The sequence below is a fragment of the Macaca fascicularis genome, chromosome 15 (genome assembly GCF_037993035.2).
Source record: "Macaca fascicularis isolate 582-1 chromosome 15, T2T-MFA8v1.1".
Lineage (NCBI taxonomy): Eukaryota > Metazoa > Chordata > Mammalia > Primates > Cercopithecidae > Macaca > Macaca fascicularis.
The window spans coordinates 114,432,065-114,451,520 of NC_088389.1; the positions used below are offsets into that span (position 1 = coordinate 114,432,065).

The following is a 19,456-nucleotide window of genomic DNA, read 5'->3' on the forward strand; positions in this document are numbered from 1 at the left end:
CCCTGTCTCTACCAAAAATACAAAAAATTAGCCTGGTGTAGTGGCGTGTGCCTGTGGTCCCAGTTGCTTAGGAGGCTGAGGTGGGAGGATCACTTGAGCCTGGGAGGCAGAGGTTGTGTGAGCCAAGATCGCACCACTGCATTCCAATCTGGGTAACAACAATGAGACCCCGTCTCAAAAAAACAAAAACAACTAGTCATATGATTTTTGCCTATAACAGTAGAAAACAGGAAACAACCCAAATGCTTATCATGAGTTCAATTAAATAAAGTATGAAATAACCACATAATTAAATATTGTAAACTGTGGATTCATTTAAAATAACAGAGATCCGTATTTACTAATACGGAAAACCGCTCGTGGCTAATATTTTTTAAAAGCCAGTTATGAAAGTCTATTAAATAATCCCATCTTCATTTAAGTATAACACAGATATATATATACATGTATAAATTCATATACATGTATATATGTGTACAGAAAACACATACCAAAATATTAATTGGTTATATTTCTGGTCATATCTGTAAGTGACCTTTGCTTCCTTTTAAGACTTTCCTAAACTTTATGCAATGAACACACAAACTTCCACAGTCAGAAAAAAATGTATTTTAAAAATGTTCAGGCAGGGTGTGGTGGCTCACGCCTGTAATCCCAGCCCTTTGGGAGGCTGAGGCAAGCAGACTGCTTGAGCCCAGGAGTTCAAGACCAGCCTATGCAACATGGCAAAACTCCATCTCTACAAAAAATGCAAAAATTAGCCAGGCATGGCAGTGTGTGCCTGTGGTCCCGGCTACTCAGGAGGCTAAGGTGTGAGGACACCTTGAGCCTAGGAGGTTGAGGCTACAGTGAAGTGTGATCATCCCACTGCACTCCAGCCTAGGTGACAGAGTGAGAGCTTGTCTCAAAAAAAAAAAAAAAAAAAAAAAGATCATTACATTTTATTTTAAATATACACAAATTCACATCCATTCATTGAAGTAATATTTACAGAATACCTGTGTAACAGGTACTATGAATACATAGGTGAACAAGCTAGTATCTGTTCTCAGGATGATTATCGTCTATTGGGAAAGCAGACAACACAAATAATTTTAAGTGTTACCTCATTTGCTTCACTCTGTTGCTGTTCCTTCTTTTTTCTTCTTTTCTCTCTTTTTTTCTCATTTGTAGTTGACTTGTTTCCTAAAGTTTGAGACTTTCCAGTATTTCGACCTTTACCTTTTCCAGGTTCTGAATCAGAACCACTGCCACTATCCACTTGTAACAGGGCAAAACGAGAAGCGGTAGTGGGAACAGAACTAAGTACTGCTGAGGCCATTGTAAAGATTTTTCTTTTAAAATATTTCTGTCAAGAACAATTTCTGTGGGGAGGGAGAAGAATAGGCAGATGGGTAAACAAACAGTAAAATCTGTTGTAGATGCTAAAACAACCATATGTATATAAAGTAAATTTCTTCTGACACTGGCTTTAGTAAATTTGGATTAATACCCACAGCACTATTAGCAGTAACATACTTTTATATTTAAGCAAGCAATGTAACATTTTACAATAGAAAAATGACATAAGATTTCACAGATATAATGTGCTCATTTTTCCATGTATACTTTAAAAATGCATGGTTTTCCTCTCTCAATAATTCTGTAATATATACATATTTATAAAGAACATTCTAAATCAATATGGTTTACAGTGGAAAAGAGTATCATTGTTTCATTATACACAAAAAAAGATCTTTAGTCCAACTACATGTTAACTCCCAACTTCCAATAAAAGAAAAAAAGGAGTAAAGACAGAATACCATTTTTATCATATATAAAATACTACCATAAGTTTGATTCCGGAGACTGTGATTTAGAACTGACAGCAAAAATAAAGAGCTTAAATTCTCTCAACCAAAGGAAACTTTTCAAAATGCCTTCTGCATTATGTTTTAGTTCACTAGCTTCCATGCAAGCATAGGTGAGTGTAGCTTCATGTCATGTGCTGTCAGCTTTTCCACAACCGTTTAGACTTAGAAGGGATCTTAAAAGTCCCCCAGTAGCTCCTAATCCAAATCCTTTAGTTATACAGCTAAGGTAAGTGGAGTTTAAGTTGGTCATGTGACTTCCCTTAGTTCTTTCTGGAAGTTAGTGGCTGAGTCTCCACTTGGACCTAGATTTGCTGAACCTTAATCTGAAAGTCCAAATTAAGAAGCCTCGTAACAACCAGAAGACTAAGTACTCTTCCAATTAAAAAAGACACAGACTGTCTTAACAGAACGGCAACTCAGAAATTTGTATTTTGAAATGTTTCAGGTACACAGAAACTGAACAAAGTATTCGGTTTGAAAAAATTAAGATGAACACTCCAAGTAGCCAGCACAAAGGTTAACAAAACGTTAACTGACTCCTATGCTTCTCTCCAATTGCATTCCCCCACTGCACCAGCCAGAGGTAACAAGTATCCCGATTTCTGTATAACTTACTCCTTTGCTTTTCTTTATAGTTTTATCCTATGTCTTGATTCACAGTGCTCATATCTGAATGAACTGCTGTCATTTCCACAATATCCCACTGGTTACATATATATTTCTTACTACATCACATTATCACACAGGTCCACCCTATTCATTGTGGGAAAGGGCTATGTAAAGGTGAATACTAAGAAGTAAGGATCATTAAGATCCATTCTGAAAGCCAACCACACGCTATCGTTTGTATGTTTTCAGGAGGGAAGAAAAGTGAGAAGTACATATTCAATCTTCCACCTTAAGTAACCAGAAAAACATTTGGAAATCTTTCAAGTTTCTGGTACACAACGAAGAAAAATCACAGTGAACTGAGGTCTGAAGATGCTGTCTAGCTGTCATTAAATTATAGCATTTTTTTTTTTTTTGAGACGGAGTCTTGCTCTGTGCCCCAGGCTGGAGTGCAGTGGCGCGATCTCGGCTCACTGCAAGCTCCGCCCCGCCGGGTTCACGCCATTCTCCTGCCTCAGCCTCCCGAGTAGCTGGAACTACAGGCGCCCGCCACCTCGCCCGGCTAATTTTCTTGTATTTTTAGTAGAGACGGGGTTTCACCATGTTAGCCAGGATGGTCTCGATCTCCTGACCTCGTGATCCGCCCGTCTCGGCCTCCCAAAGTGCTGGGATTACAGGCTTGAGCCACCGCGCCCGGCCAATTATAGCATTTTTATTACAATATCATGTTAAGACAAATTGCTTCTGTGTCTAGAAATATGCAAATCAAGACAAAATATGACAATGTACAGAGATGATACCACATGATAAATTGTGACAGATTTTTGCTTCCAATCTTTCCTGCAAGCATGGGAATGAAAGTTTCATAAGTTATGACAAAGGAGAAAATGTTTCAAAATGGAAAAGAAATTCCAGAAATATTATGGAAAAGATGAATTCTGCTTCAACCTCAACATATTTTATTAAAATAATCCTATAGGCCGGGTGCAGTGGCTCACACCTGTAATACCAGCACTCTGGGAGGCTGAGGTGGGTAGGTCACTGGAGGCCAGGAGTTTGAGACCAGCCTGGGCAACATAGTGAGACCCTGTCTCTACTAAAAATACAAAAAATTAGCTGGGCATGGTGATGCGCACCTGTAATCCCAGCTATTCCAGAGGCTGAGGCATGAGAATCTCTTGAACCCAGGAGGTGGAGGTTGCAGTGAACTGAGATTGCACCACTGACTACAGCCTGAGCAACGGAGTCAGACTCTCTCTCAAAAAAATAGTAACAATCCTATATAAAATGTTACTTTCTTGAGCACTCAAGGTACAATAATCCTATATAATTGTTCAACTATCATTATATTCAATTTTAAATGTTGGGGCTATTAATTGGAAGTGGCAGCTGTATTACTGTTCACAAATATTCACTGTCCCTCCCTGAAGGGGAATTACACTATACATCACTTCTCTGTTGAAGGCAGGCATAACTAGGTAACTTACTATGGCCAGTGAAATATAAACTTTAAAAAGCTTTACAAGTCAGTGTGTGGTTCAACGTGTCCTCTTTTCCTTGCCTCTGTGATTGCAGAAGCATATACTGAGATGGAATCTCTATCAGCCAGATCTAATAAAGTCTGCAACCACAGTGAACAAAGCCCCCTCACTAACCTGTGATGGACATACAGCTTGAGCAAGAAAGCAACTTTGCTGCTTTCAGCTGCTGAGATTTTCAGATTGCTTATTGAAGCCTTATCATGACTTATAACTTACACAAAGAAATCTCTTTCCATTCTAGGACTGATATGAAAACTGTGAATTTCATATATGGATTATTTGCATGCATTAAATGTTCATAAATTTCTATTCTGAAACATCTCTCCAAGGCTCATAGAAATTTTATTTCTGTAGCATAAGACAGAGCTATCTTACCAGGGTATCCTTAGACAGTTTCCCTTAGGCCTTGGGGCAGCCAGAAACCCCTGAAAAAGTAAGAGCCTCTGTTCCAGTCACTTCCAGATACAAGCAACCTCATCCGGTGCTCCTCAGTGGGTAGCTCCTGCACATGCCACTCTGGAGTTATGTCAACTATGAAAAGGGAAGTGCTCCAAGTCCTAGTAATCTACCTCATCAGACAACTGCAGAATGCACTGTTACCCATTATTATAGACAGGCTTGTAAAACTGTTGGAAGATTATGTTCAAGGTGCCTCAACAGCAAGGCACGCAGTAGAATAAGCAGGAAGTCAAGAACGGGGGAGCCCAAAATCTAGGGAGCAAGGTTTCCTTAAAGCAACAGCCTTAAATCTCTGTATTGATTATATTTTTCCCCATTTGCCAGTGACATCCATTTTCAGCAACATCAAATCTAGCTGCAAGGTGACTGCTCAAACAATGCATATGCTTTCTGTCACCTAGAACTTTGTCATTACTTTTAAACACTTGAAATTAGAAAGTCCAATTGAATCTGAAATCCTGTCATTCACTGATTTATTCATTTGTTTATTTTTGAGACAGGGTCTCGCTCTGTCACCCAGGCTGGAGTGCAGCAGCCTGATTATGGCTCACTGCAGCCTTGACTTCCTGGGCTGAAATGATTCTCCCACATCAGCCTCCTGAGTAGCTAGGACTACAGGTGTGTGCCACCATGCCTGGCTAATTTTTTCTACTTTTTATAGAGATGGGGATCTTCCTATGTTGCCTAAGCTGGTCTCAAACTCCTGGGCTCAAGTGATCCTACTGCCTTGGCCTCACAAAGTGCTGGGACATGAGACATGAGCCACCGCAACTGCCCCAAATCCTTTCATATTTATCACAAGAAATTTTCTATTACATTTTTGATGAAAAGAGCTGTTAGATCATTTAAAAATAATTCCAATTGTTGCAAATTACTGAATGCTTAGATAAAAATTGCTTGTTTTTATTACCTCCTCATACAAATGAAGTTTTAATGGACACTCAATCCTAAGAAATCATTATTTAAAAGTCTAGATCAGGAACTGAATATTTTCATTGGTGGATAAACTGATTTTAAAAATGAAAAGTTAATGTTCACAGAAGCAAGTACAATTATCTCATTAGAAACCCTGAAAAGAGTCTGAAGTTTTATAGAAATTCAACATTTAGTATCTTTCCTATTAATTTATATTGTTTTACTTATCCTAATCATATACTATAACAAAAACGTTTTTCACATTTTTTTCCATCTAGTTCAATACAGACACCTTTAAATCTCTTTCCAGTTTTGGGAGAATGAGATGCCTCTGGTTCTTTGTGTCAGTAATGCAAAAAGCAAATGGCAGGGAGCACCAGCACAAGACCACTGACCTGGAGCCAGAATGCCCATCACACCCAACCTGCTACTTACTGTAAGTCCTTGAGCAACCTACTTGATCTCTCTGAGTTGTTGTAAAGACTGAAGAAGTTAATATATGTAAAGTACTTAGAACAGTAGCCAGAAGCACTCAATATAGTCATGCATCACTTAATGATGGGGATACGTTGTGAGAAATGCATCATTAGGTGATTTCATCACCGTGTGAGTATCACACAGTGTACTTACACAAACCTAACTGGTACAGCCTACTATCCACCTAGGCTAGATGGTATGGCCTATTGCTCCTAAGCTACAAATCTGTATAGCATGTGACTGTATCAGAGGCAACTGTAACACAATGGTAAGTATTTGTGTATCTAAAGAAAAAGTACAATAAAAATACTGCTTTGTATGTCCATCATTGACCAAAACAAAACATAGTTAATGCAGCACATGACTATATATGCATTTACGGGTGTTACTATTATTATTAGACTGAAATGTGCCATGAGACACTATGAGACATAGGAGAATTGGTACAAACTATTTAAAAATTTGACTAAGCATGCCTGACTCCACTGCAAAGTGTTTTGAAACTTAAACAACATGTGGCCCCTATACAAGCTAAGGCTTTAATCTTTGAAATGAAAGAAAAATGTTTTTAGGCATTGAGTAGTAGGTGAGTGGTCAGCCAGTGAAAAGAGTTAAAGACCTAAAGATTACACATAACATACTACAGAAGGAAAACACCTATCTACCAGAAACCCAAGAGTCACATTTGAGACTATATCTTAAATAGTGGGCATATAATAGATACTAAATGTTTCTTGAATGAATGAAAAGTAACAAAAGAAAGACAAAGCAAAAAGAAAGTATTATGACAAATACTGTTAATCAAGAAAAAAACCAATGACAAACACTCAAAAGACAAAATTATTTTTCTGGTAAAGCAGCTACCTATGCTACGTCACATCAGCAACTTACGTGTTAACATGTCTCAACTTCCGAAAGGGTAAAATGGAAAGGGGGAAATGCTCCTTTAATGATCCCTTGTTTGATCAGGGTAAGGTGCAAAAAAAAGAGTAAGATAGTGGCAGCCACTTGCCATTATATTATACTTTACCTAACAGTAAATATTAAAGACAAAAAATAATACTACTTAATCTGCAGCTAAGGGGATAGGAGATGAAACAACTGGAAGGGCTCAATCATCTGTGCTATGTTATACTTAAAAAAAAAATAGCCAACGTATCAACACATCATCTACCTCAACAGCCTTGACAGAAATCTACATACTATGTCAAAAGGTATGCTGAGCAGTACTTCAGAAGTGGAAGAGAAGGAAATGTAATTTTAAATGAAAGAAGGGACTAAAACTTAATATGAAAATAATCCCCAATTTCTAAATATGTCTATTATTTATACACATACCAAAAGAAGAAATACATGGGATTACTCACTAATTTTCCTTTCTATAGTTTTTACTATTTCCCCAAATGTTCTATAATGACTATATATATACACACACACACACACACATATATATATATATATATTTTTTTTTTTTTTAACTGAGACAGGGTCTTACTCCCACACCAAGGCTGGAACAGTGGTGTGATCATGGCTCACAGCAGCCTCGACTTCCTGGTCTCAGGTGATTCTCCCACCTCTGCCTCCCGAGTAGCTGAGACTACAAGCATGTGACACCATGCCTAGCTAATTTTTTGCAGAGTCAGGGTTTTGCCATGTTGCCCAGACTGGTCTTGAACTCCTAGGCTCAAGCAATCTCCCTACCTCAGCTTCCCAAAGTGCTGGGATTACAGGAATGAGCCACCATGCCCAGCTCTACAATGATCGTATTACTTCCAAAAAAAAAAAAAAAAAACCCAGAAAGAACAAATGGTTATCTATACACAAGTTGAAAAAGTTAAGCATAATGTAATCAATACAATATTGATTTTTTTTGCCCTGTGTCAAAATTTAGAAAGGGCAACTACAGGTCAGAATTGACAATGAGACGCCTTTGGCCATTCATATCAGTGATGCAGAAGTCAAATGACAGACAGCAACTATCGAAGACTAATACGTTGCATACTTTTAAGAGAACATTACTCTCATTAACTAATTTTTCAGAATTTTCAAAAAGATAGTCATGTTATGCAATCCAGGAATTCCTCTGTAACTTTTTTTTTAACCTTGATGAGAAAGAAATAAATAGGGAGACTATGAAAACATTAGGCTTTTAAAAGATACTGTATTTCAGGTCATGGCTAGGTAACGTTAGTATTCCTTCAGTCTTGTGTCCTAAACTTCTGCATCTCCACATACAGCCACATCTAAGAGATGTTAGAATAAACAGATTCAAACACAGCTCTTCTCCCTCCCTCTCTATACTTCTTCAAATACATTTGGTCTTTAAAAGTTTGACGCTTCTATGCTCAGTCATTTATATACACATAATAATTAAGGCATACAATGCAAATGAAAATACACTGGACTGCCAATTAAGTTACATACATTAGTCTATGAATATGGTGGCTAATACTGTATATTAAACATTTGCATATTATTAAAATACTACACAAATCAGGTTTTTGGTGCAGAACTCTAATGATTATTTTATTTATATATTTCCCCTCTTCCCTTGGAGCTCCTTTTAAAAACAATTTCAGGGATATCTGGGCTCAGTGGTGCACACCTGTAATTTCAGCAACTTGGGAGACTGAGGCAGGAGATCACTTAAGTTCAGGAGTTTGGGACAGCCCAGGCAACATAGCAAAACCCTATCTCATAAAATAAATGATAAAACTAATTTCAAGGATAATGTATAGTTGAAGGAAGACAAAATAAATTTACAAGATAATTTTAAAAACAGAAACGCTTCAGGGCAAAATGTGAAATAAACACACATTCTCAATATGCAGGCAGTTCACCATTTATAAATATATATTCTATCTTCCACAATGTAAAGACTACCACTACTAAAAACTATTAATTTATACTTAAGATGGCAGCAGGCCAGGCGTGGTGGTTCATGCCTGTAATCCTGGTACTCTAGAAGGGCTGAGGTGGGCAGACTGCTTGAGCCCAGGAGTTCAAGATCAGTCAGGGAAACATGGCAAAACTCCTTCTCTACAAAATGTACAACAGTTAGCAGGCATAGCAGTGCATGACTGTGGTCCCAGGTACTTGGGAGGCTAAGGTGGGAGGATCACCTGAGCCTAGGGGTCGAGGCTGTAGTGAGCAGTGATTGTGCCACTGCACTACAGCTTGGGTGACAACCTGAGACCCTTTGTCAAAAAAGAAAAAAAAAAAAAAAAAGATGACAGCAATGTCAAAAGTATAACAAAGTCTCTATTTTACAAATACTTCATACCCAAAAAGCCAATTATTTGACTTATTAAATGTAACAGCATGTTAGCGCTTTCTACGGCAACCCCCCTCTTTCTTCAGATTTTGCATGTACTCCAAGAAAAAACAACTTGAAATTTCTTGAACACACAATTAGTTTACTTGTTCATATCTTTAACTATGCTGTTCTCTTTTGTCTACGATGCCATCTATCTCTTAAACGAAAAACTTCCATTTATTCCTCAAAATCATGCTCAGGTGCTAGCATATCTATGAAGCGTTCTCTGACCTGTTCTAGAAGTCAAACATTCCGCCTCTGTAATATTTCCATATTTTAAACTTACTATTATTGAATGGACTCCAAAAAATTATCTCTTTATTGTTGTGCCTAGTCCCTAAAATCCTGGTTTCAAGATCCTGAAAGGCAAAGAGTTTCTATCCCTTACAAACACCACAGGACCTGACACACAGAAGACACATTTATTGAACTTAGTGTTTTCTTCATGTTTACATTCTTCAAGTACACAGCTATCTATGCAGTGAAAGATGTGCCCTACAAGTAGAAAAAGAAAAACATGAAGTACACAATAGACAATCCTCAAGTCCCATAATGCAGATGTGCATGAGCAATTATTAGCAGTTCAAAGTTGTTTCATTATGGTAAGTGCCATTCTAACTAATCACCACAACCAATTTTGTCTAGGAAGCATATCCTGGTTTTAAAGTGTTGATTTAAGCCAGGTGGGCTTGGTGGCTCACGCGTGTAATCCCAGCACTTTGGGAGGCCAAGGTGGGTGGATCACGAGGTCAAGAGATCGAGACCATCCTGGCCAACGCAATGAAACCCCATCTCTACTAAAAATACAAAAACTAGCTGGGCGTGGTGGTGCGTGCCTGTAGTCCGAGCTACTTGGGAGGCTGAGGCAGGAGAATCGCTTGAACCTGGGAGGCAGAGGTTGCAGTGAGCTGAGATTGCGCCACTGTACTCCAGCCTGGCAACAGAGCGACAGACTGTCTCAAAAAAACAAAAAACAAAAGTGTTAATTTAAAAGAATTAGGATGCATTGGTTGCTTAAGTAAACTGCTTCTAAAAATGAATAGCCTAAGCTACAAGCAAGAGAATTTCTTTTTTTTTTTTTCCTCTTTCCGTATACATTGGGTCTCACTATGTTGCCCAGGCTGATCTCGAACTCAAGTAATCCTCCAGCCTCGGCCTTCCATAGTGCTGGGATTACAGGCATGCACCACCACGCCGACCTAAGCAGAAGAATTCCTAAGTAGCTGGTAGTCTTGGCCTCTATCAAGGTTTGGAGGCACACTGCCATTATGACCTTATCCCTCTCCACTATGACCTCACTAGAATCAAGACAGACAGCAGCAGCCATATCTCAGTCCAGAAGACCACAATTAGGGAACTTCAGCACACACACACACACACACACACACATTATATATATAAACTCCTTAAGAACCACAAAATATATCACTTTTTATAAGATGAATGATAGCCATCTTATATTAACACTACCAATTAGCCTGACCAAAAAGGTATCAATGTAGATGCCAATTAGTGTGGCCTCACTGAAACATAACTTAGATCTAAATTAACTGAGCGTAATACGAAATAGTATAACTTAGATCTAAATTAACTGAGCGTAATATGAAATGGCACCAAGTATCACTGATTTAACACCTGGTGAAATAAAAAATTGTGTTATTTCATGTTCTGTTCTTCAAATAACCAGACAGTATCTTTCACTTTGGCTTCTTAAAAATTAGGGTTCACAGGCCGGGTGTGGTGGCTCACACTTGTAATCCCAGCACTTTGGGAGGCCCAGGTGGGCGGATCACGAGGTCAGGAGTTCGAGACCAGCCTGGCCAGCAAGGCGAAATCCTGTCTCTACTACACACACACACACACAAACAATTAGCCGGGCGTCTGTAATCCCAGCTACTCAGGAGGCTGAGGCAGGAGAGTTGCTTGAACCTGGAAGGCAGAAGGTGCTGTGAGCCGAGATAGCGCCATTGCACTCCAGCCTGGGCAACAAGAACAAAACTCCGCCTCAGGGAGGAAAAAAAAGGGTTCACAATCAGCAAATGTGAAGTGCATACTAAAACTCTGCTCCAAACACACTGTAAATAAAGTAAACCCAATGGGTATGCCCCAAACTCCATTTTTTCCTCATAGTTAAGTACTGCCATCCCTCTCCAATCTGCAGTTCCCACTTTCTGCACGCCAAGAAAGTTAAAAAATACAAGCAGGTACTGAGTGAGGACCTGAGGGATTCTCCCACGAGTAAAGTACATGTATTTTCATTTGCCCACAATGTTCTTTTGGTCAGCTTCTGGATTTTGCTCTTACTCCAGAATTGAAGCTACTGTAGTGTTATAAATCTGTTGAGAAAAGAAATCTAGATTTCTATGAAGATTTTTAATATTTTAATTAGCCAAAAAGCTTCTCAAATATTTTTATAACTACAAGTCACATTTATTAAATGATTCCAGTTACAATCCCAGGCACATTTACTACACAACAGACAATGCTAAATGGTGAAGACAAGTGTCTCTGGCTTTTTAGTATAAGACAGATGATCTTTCATTAGTCCTTCCAATTAAAGCATTAGCATCAACTCTGAAAAATCTGGTGAAAGAGTGAAAAAGAGGATGAAGAGAAAAGGCAATCAGACAATTTGATAAACTATTTTTGTCATTACTGTTCAATATTTATGAAGCACCCTAATGCTCGAGATCTGACAAAAATTCGGAAAGGCTGTTCCAAACAATAACAGAAGAAAATAAATCAAGTTCGTTTAGTTTTCAATAGCTGGCGGGGGAGGAGGAGGAGCACTATATTCAAAAAGTAATTCACTATACCTCATTCATGAATGAAAGCCAAATTTCACCCATAGGCTGTTAACCGATGCTCCGAAACTTATTCGCAAAGTACATAGAGAAAGAAATTGCGCTGGGCGAAACCTAACTCGGGCAGAGAAGCGGCTTCAAAACCTGAAAGGGAGAAAACGAGTCAGGTCGTTGCTCCAGAAATTTCCGAGCGCCCAGCTCCCCGGGAGGGAGCGCGGGCGCCAGCGGCGGGGAGGGGACGGTGGCACCTGTCACTCGAGCGGCCCCCGCGGGGTCTCAGGAGGCTCAGCGGCCGCCGGCCTGGGAGTCTGCTGCGAGTCCCTCTCCGCCGCCCGGAGCCTTGCGCCCAGCGTCGGGCCGCGGCCCTTTCCGCGGAGCGGCCCTCCCGTGCCCTCTGCCCAGCGGCTCCGGCCAGTGGGGCCCGTCGCCTCAGGCCGAGTCCCCGCCACCCGAGCCCCGGGGCGCCGAGGGGAGCGCTGTCGAGCCGCTGCCTACGCCTCCGGGGCGCCGAGCGGACCCCCGCGAGGCGGGCCCGCCTCCGCGTACTCACCGGGCCTCCCGGGCCGCCGGCTCGGCCCTCCTCTCCCTCCTCCCCCCGCCGCCGCCTCTCCCGCGGCTCCCCGGGCGGCCACACTGGGCGTTGAGACTGGTCTGGGTCAAGTGTCGGCAGGGCTGGGGGCAGGCTCGCGCCGGGCTGGGGTCGCGGTCGGCCCGCGGGCTGGGCACTAACGGGTCCCGGGGCGCCGGGGCGGACCGCGGCGGTGAGCGCGGCTGCAGGCTGCGGTGAGGGGCGGGGAGAGCGCGGCTGCGAGCAGGCGGGCGGGCGGAGGGTGGAGGGAAGCCCGGGCGGAGGGGGCGGCGTGAGAGCCTCGGGGCGGGGGCGGGGGCGGGGGCGGGGCCTGGCGCGTCCGCCGTGCGCGGGGGTTTGTTTATTTTCGCGGTTGGTGGCGGCGCTGGCGCTGGTTAGAGGTTCGCCGGTGACGTGCGCGCCCGAGTTGGGGGAGAGGACCAGAACCACCTGCTGGAGAAGGGGAGCTACGGGGGCCGGGCAGGGTCCAAACGCCTCACGTAGGCGGCGGCACCACGGTCTTCGGGGTCACAGGGAAGAGAAGGGCTCTCGAGCGGGTGGAAGGAGGGAGGCCTCCCGAGGGAATGAGACTCCAGGCCACTCCCCCGCAGCAAGGCAAGATCACCTGCGTCTCGGAGAGCAGTTAGAGGGCCCTGGAGTGGAAAAGGGCGGTGGGACCTGGTAGCCCGGGTTCCCTGCAACGTGGGGTTCGACCTCCAGGCAGTGAAGTAGGGATGGTCCTACAAGTCAAGATTCCAGTAGCAAGACTGCGTCAGCTCTCTGTAAGGAAAATAACTAACATTTCTCCGTTCCCTGTAGAGTTGCAGGGCGCTTTAACGTTATCTCCATCAGGTAGTAGTGGTCTACGGGCGAACTTAAGTGACTTAGCCAAAGCCTCACAGCTAATAAACGGGAGAGCCGGCACCCAGCCGTACTGGCTTCCAATTCTGTGAGCTTACCAGCGCATCACATTATCTCCATAAATCCCCCTGATTCAACTAATAGTAGACGCCCCACAGGTAAGATGCTGCAGAGTTACAGAGGGGAGTTGAAGATATCTTTGCCTTCAAATAACTAAGGAATAAAACAAAGATAAAATAGACAATAAAAGACAAACCATGATAGGTTCCATGTGAAAAGTGGTAGAGTACTGCTGGGAATCAAAGAACCGTGTATATCTGTCTTGGGGATAAAGAAAGAAAGGCAGCATGAAGGAGTAGGCATTTGGGATTGACCTTGAAGGAGACAGAGTTTTACAGCAAGAAGGGATAGCATGAGTATATATACGAAGGCGATTCAGTGAAAGTTGTGTTGGGGAAAGAGCAAAGACTCCAGGGTATGTTGAGAAGTGGCAGAGACAAAGGAGTATGGGGCCTAAGATACCAAATGGATGAATTTGTATTTAATTCAGCATTTTGAGTTTTCATGGTTTAGAAGTTTGGGGGAAGAAAAGGAGGTTTTTTTTCTTTGCAATGTTGATTTATCTGTGAGGGGAAGCAGAAATTAGAGGTGGAAAAACTGACAGTTCTACTGTAGGCCAGGTAAAAGGTAATGATGAGTCTGACCTAAAGGGACAGCCAGGGGAATTTAAAAGAGCATGGTTGAGAGATGATGTGCATGCAGAATCTATAGAATTTGGCAACTGATTGATTAATTGTGGGTGGGAAGAGAGAAATCAAAGAAAGTGGAGGTTTTGAGTTTGTAGATAATTGCAAGATTGAAAAGAGACAATTACAAACAAAGGAAAGGAGGAGCTACTTCTTGAGAGAAGATCAGTTTAGATTTGGACATTTTAAGAATTCAAAGGGTTGTCAAGACAGCCAGAGAGCCATGGACACTAATATGTTAGAAATAAAGGTTTTGTAGTATGAGAAAGAGGACCGAACTAGAAAATAGACTCATTAATAATCAGCCTAGCGGTGATATTGCTGTGAGATAAAAGAAGAAGACAACGGTCAGAATCTTGGAAAACACCCTCTTTAGAGTCTCACTCCTCAAAACGTGGTCAGTGGCCCAGCAGCACTGACATGAGGACGTTAGTTAGAAACTCAGAATCTCAGGGCCCGCCCCAGACCTGCTGAACCAGCATCTTCAACTGAACGAGAATCCGAAGAGATTTGTGCCACATCAAAAAGTTTGAGAAGCTCTGATCTAGGTGAGCGAAGCCAGCAAAGAAAGGGTGTAGAACAGAAAGTGGGAGGAGAATAGGGTAATGCAGAATCATCAGCAAGGTAAATTGGAGTTTCACAAAAGCAGGACTGAAAGGAGTGTTGATCAACAATATCCAAAACCACAGAGGTTGAAAAGCACAAGGAAAGAAGGTATGTTTGCATTTTGTGATTAGGTAGTAGGGTCTTTAAGACCACATGGTTCTCATTGAAAGCCTGGAAAGAAAGATCCCCTTTCTGGTCGAGGTTGGTCTAGGGATCCCATCTTCCTCAGTTCCCACATATATGGGACATACCGAGATACGTAGATAGATTTGACAGTGGGAGAAAGTAGTTTCCCTTCCCATTGCTTCTATTTTCTCAGCAAAATGAGGAACAAGATCATTTCGGCAGACTGCTAATTGTCCATCACAATTTAGTCTCCCCTTCTCCCTGAAAACACAGACTGCTTTTCTCAGCCTGTCTTCCAGTTGCATATGGTCAAGTATTAAGTTATAGGACGTGAGCAGATGTTATGTCTGCCACTGTCAGGCCAAGGCGTTTACTTTGAGAGTACTTGTGCCTCTTTCATGCATTTTCCTTTCTGCCAGCTGGACCGTGGACACAGTGACTCTACTTCAGTTATACAGATGACCACAAGCCTCCGGAGTTGGCAGAGCCACAAGAAAGAAGGTGCCTGGATGAAGGAGAGCTACCCACTGACCTGGACACCCAATTATGTGAGCAAGATATATTTCTATTGAGTTGGAGCCATAACATTTTGCAGTCTATTTGTTATAGTAGTTTAGCCTACTCTAGGTAATGTAGTCCTTAATGGGAAGTAATGAGAAAAGAAGAGAGAAGAAGGGAGGTGAAATCAGAGTTTGAGTGAGGGAGAATGAACTGACTAAAGAACATGGTAAAGTTTCCAGGCATTACTAAGAGCCCCATTGAATAAGTGGTCATGAATTTAGAGTGAGGCTAGCCACTTGGTTATGCAATTTTCTCCAGCCATAATCAGTTGCTTATGTGCAGGCACTGAGTAGGCAGTTTTGGCAGTAACCAGGACTGAGATTTGACCAGGCAAGCATAATGAGGAGCTAAGGGCAGAGTTGGTGATGGTAGAAGCAAAGGAGGCCTTATAATTTCAGAAGTGGTAAGAAGTAAAGTTACGAGAGGAGTGAAGAATGGTAGAAAGATGGTAGAGTGACTGAATTGGTGTTTTTGATTAGGTTGAAGAATTGTTGAAGTTTAGTTACTATATGGAATGACCTTGGAACGATAAGAGATGGTTGGAGAGTGGAGGCTTGAATTAAATTAGAGGAGGGGCTGTAGTTACCCGTAATATTGGAGTGTAAGGAATGCATTTGAGAATGGATAATTGAGGTACCAGAGGGTACAAGATCCTCTGAAGGGAGGTCAAGGAATTGAGATGCAGTAAGGATTTTGAGTGAACATCCACATAGTTATATATATCTATTCTACATACGTACATACATATATACACATACCCCTCACAAAGAATTACCGCAAGAGTAATACCACAATAGTGTTGTAGTAGTGTGTAGTTTTGGAGAGAGTGATAGTAGCCCTAGTACTAAAATCTTTCATCTATGAGTGAGGGGTTGAATTCTCCAAATTAGGCTGCACAGGGACATCAGTGGTTTAATATGTTAAACTCTTACAAATATCACATTTCATTAAACAGATGCTTTCACGTTTTATGTTGCTAAAGTAAGATTTCTAATTGCTTCTCTCCGACCTCTCAAATTACAATGGTAACTGCCTTCTTTTACAGGAAATGCCCATCTGTCTGTATTATAAACCAGACACATGCCAGGTTTTCCAATTTAAATGACAGTGCTTTAAAACTTGTCATAGACTACTCTGTCCTACCTCCAACGTGTATTTCAAGTAGATACATCTACAGTGATGCTAGCTCTGCCACATCAAACAATGCACAGTAAATGTTCAAAATCTACATTAAAAACCTCAGTTATAAAGAGCTAGATACCCTGTTTTACATGATGTGATTATTATTCATTGCATAATCAGAACATCTGTATCAGAACATCTCATATACCCCATAAATATATACACCTGCTGTGTATGCACAAAAATTAAAATTACTATTATTTTTGAGATGGAGTCTTGCTCTGTCAACCAGGCCAGAGTGCAGTCTCAGCTCACTGCAACTTCCGCCTCCTGGGTTCAAGCAATTATCCTGCCTCAGCCTCCCAAGTAGCTGGGACTACAGGTGCATGCCACCATGCCTGGCTATTTTTTGTATTTTTAGTAGAGACAGGATTTCACCATGTTGCCAGGCTAGTTACAAACTCTTAATCTCAAGTCATCCACCCACCTCAGCCTTCCAAAGTGCTGAGATTACAGGCATGAGCGACAGCACCTGGGCCAAAACTTAAAATTAAAAATTAAAAAATTAAAATTTCAGTTATAGCTTAAGTTAACAATAAGTGGGGATTGACTAAAGACCTGATAAATTGAAAATAAGATTACTCGTAGCTTGGGAAATGATGTACTATGTTATATAACGTAGGGGCTTTGGACTCAGACTGCTAGGGGTAGAATTATGAGGTTATTGTGAGGATAAGACACGTTACACACACACACACACACACAACCATTCTAAAGACTACAAGTACATATAAGCATTAAGTTAGGTATGGTTATTCTATTATCATACTTATTTCTAATTATTATGGAATTGCTTTGACTGTACATGGACTTTCCCTACTTAGAAAATGTTCATTACATCTGTACATGTTAAAACCCAGTGGCAAGTGGACTTCTGGTTAAGCATAGTTCATTGAACACAAGTTTATCTCCACTTACTCCAGAGACCTCATTAAAATGACAGTAAAGGAATAAAAAAGATATAAATCTATAAAGAAAAAGCAAACAGGGAAAGAGCTCCCCGCTGAATAAAATGCCAACAAAACTTAGGAACGTGGAAAACAGATGGATGAGTGATCACTGACTTACCAAAGCCTCCAAAGTGACTACTTAAGCTTTTGGGAGGAGGCAGAACCAGCCGTTAAGTGAACCTATCCATGTCACAGCACCCTGGAAAGGCTCTAAAACTAGAGCTGCCTTCTCTTCGAAAGTAGAGGGAGAGCAGGGCTGAAAAGGAGAATTCACTGTGAATGTTTTCTAAAGAGAATGAGATCCTGCCTCCCCTATATTCCCTACTCTATTCCATGCTGCCCAAATTCACCAGAAGATGGGTGGTTTACTTTCTGGAGAGGTTGATTCAGAGCTCTCCTGGGCACCAGGCAGAGCTGAAGATAGGGATGACTCACTACACAGAAAAGCAGAATTAAGTGAACTTGTGCATATTAAATTATAAGGCAGACCCCTTTCCCCCAGCTTCATTCACAAATTCAGATCCTAGAATACTGGGATCCTGTCAAGAGACTAGAAGCTTCCTCTTAGGGGAAAACCAGCTGCTCCAAGAGAAGAGGTCTCCAAATACTGAGGTTTGGGGATCCCATGGTGAAGAGTGTGGCTTGTTGCCTGTCTCCTACGGTCAGCCCAACAGTCAGCAATCCCTGATTGTACCTACAAGGGCTCTCATCAACATTTGATTGCCTCATTCTTTTATTTGAAAAATTTTGGCTGGGCGCACGGGCTAACACCTGTAATCGCAACACTTTAGGAGGCTGAGGTGGGAGGATCACTTGAGCCCAGGAGTTCAAGACCAGCTTGGGCAACATAGTGAGATGCCATCTCTACAGAAAATAATAAAAAATTAGATGGGTCTAGTGGTACACACCTGTAGTCCTAGCTACTTGGGAGGCTGAGGCTTGGAGGAGCATTTGAGCCAGGAGTTTGAGGCTGCAGTGAACTGTGATTGCACCACTGTACTCCGGCCTGGTTGACAGAGTGAGACTCTCTAAAATAATAATACAAATTTTAAAGGTTTTTTAGAGATAGGGTATCTCTGTGTTGCCCAGGCTGGCCTGAAAGTCCTGGCTTCAAATGATCCTCCTGCCTGTATAAATTAGTTCAACCATTGTGGAAGACAATGTGGCAATTCCTCAAGGATCTAGAACTAAATACACTATTTGACTCAGCAATCCCATTACTGGGTCTATATCGAAAGGATTATAAATCATGCTACTATAAAGATACATGCACATGTATGTTTATTGTGGCACTATTCACAATAGCAAAGACTGGGAACCAACCCAAATGTCCATCAGTGACAGACTGGATTAAGAAAATGTGGCACATATACACCATGGAATACTATGCAGCCATAAAAAAGGATGAGTTCATGTCCTTTGCAGGGACATGGGTGAAGCTGGAAACCATTATTCTCTGCAAACTGTCACAAGGACAGAAAACCAAACACCACATGTTCTCACTCATAGGTGGGAATTGAACAATGAGAACACTTGGACACAGGGCGGGGAACATCACACACCGGGGCCTGTTGGGGAGTGGGGGCTGGGGGAGGGATAGCATTAGGAGAAATACCTAATGTAAATGACGAATTGATGGGTGCAGCAGACCAGCATGGCACATGTATACATATGTAACAAACCTGCACGTTGTACACATGTACCCTAGAACTTAAAGTATAATAATAATAACAAAAAAGATCCTCCTGCCTCAGCCTTCCACGTAGCTGGGACTACAGGCATGAGCTACCATGCCCAGCTATCACCTTATTCTTAAATGTGGTGAACAGCTGATTATCTCCATTTATTTGAAGAAACCTCCTTACATGAAAGACATAACCTA

At 41.7% G+C, this 19,456-nt stretch overlaps 1 protein-coding gene across 2 annotated transcripts in view; it reads right to left on the reverse strand.

The window, feature by feature from the left end:
• GKAP1 (G kinase anchoring protein 1) overlaps positions 1–12,015 on the reverse strand; it is an 81,379-nt gene extending 69,364 nt beyond the window's left edge. For both annotated transcript variants that reach the window (XM_005582029.5, XM_005582027.5), the window contains exons 1-2: positions 11,987–12,015; positions 1,106–1,364 (exon numbers count right to left, since the gene is read on the reverse strand). In XM_005582029.5, the coding sequence (XP_005582086.1) occupies positions 1,106–1,321 (216 nt within the window). In that variant the 5' untranslated portion in view covers positions 1,322–1,364; positions 11,987–12,015. The remainder of the gene's footprint in view (positions 1–1,105; positions 1,365–11,986) is intronic.
• Positions 12,016–19,456: the final 7,441 nt, after the last annotated feature.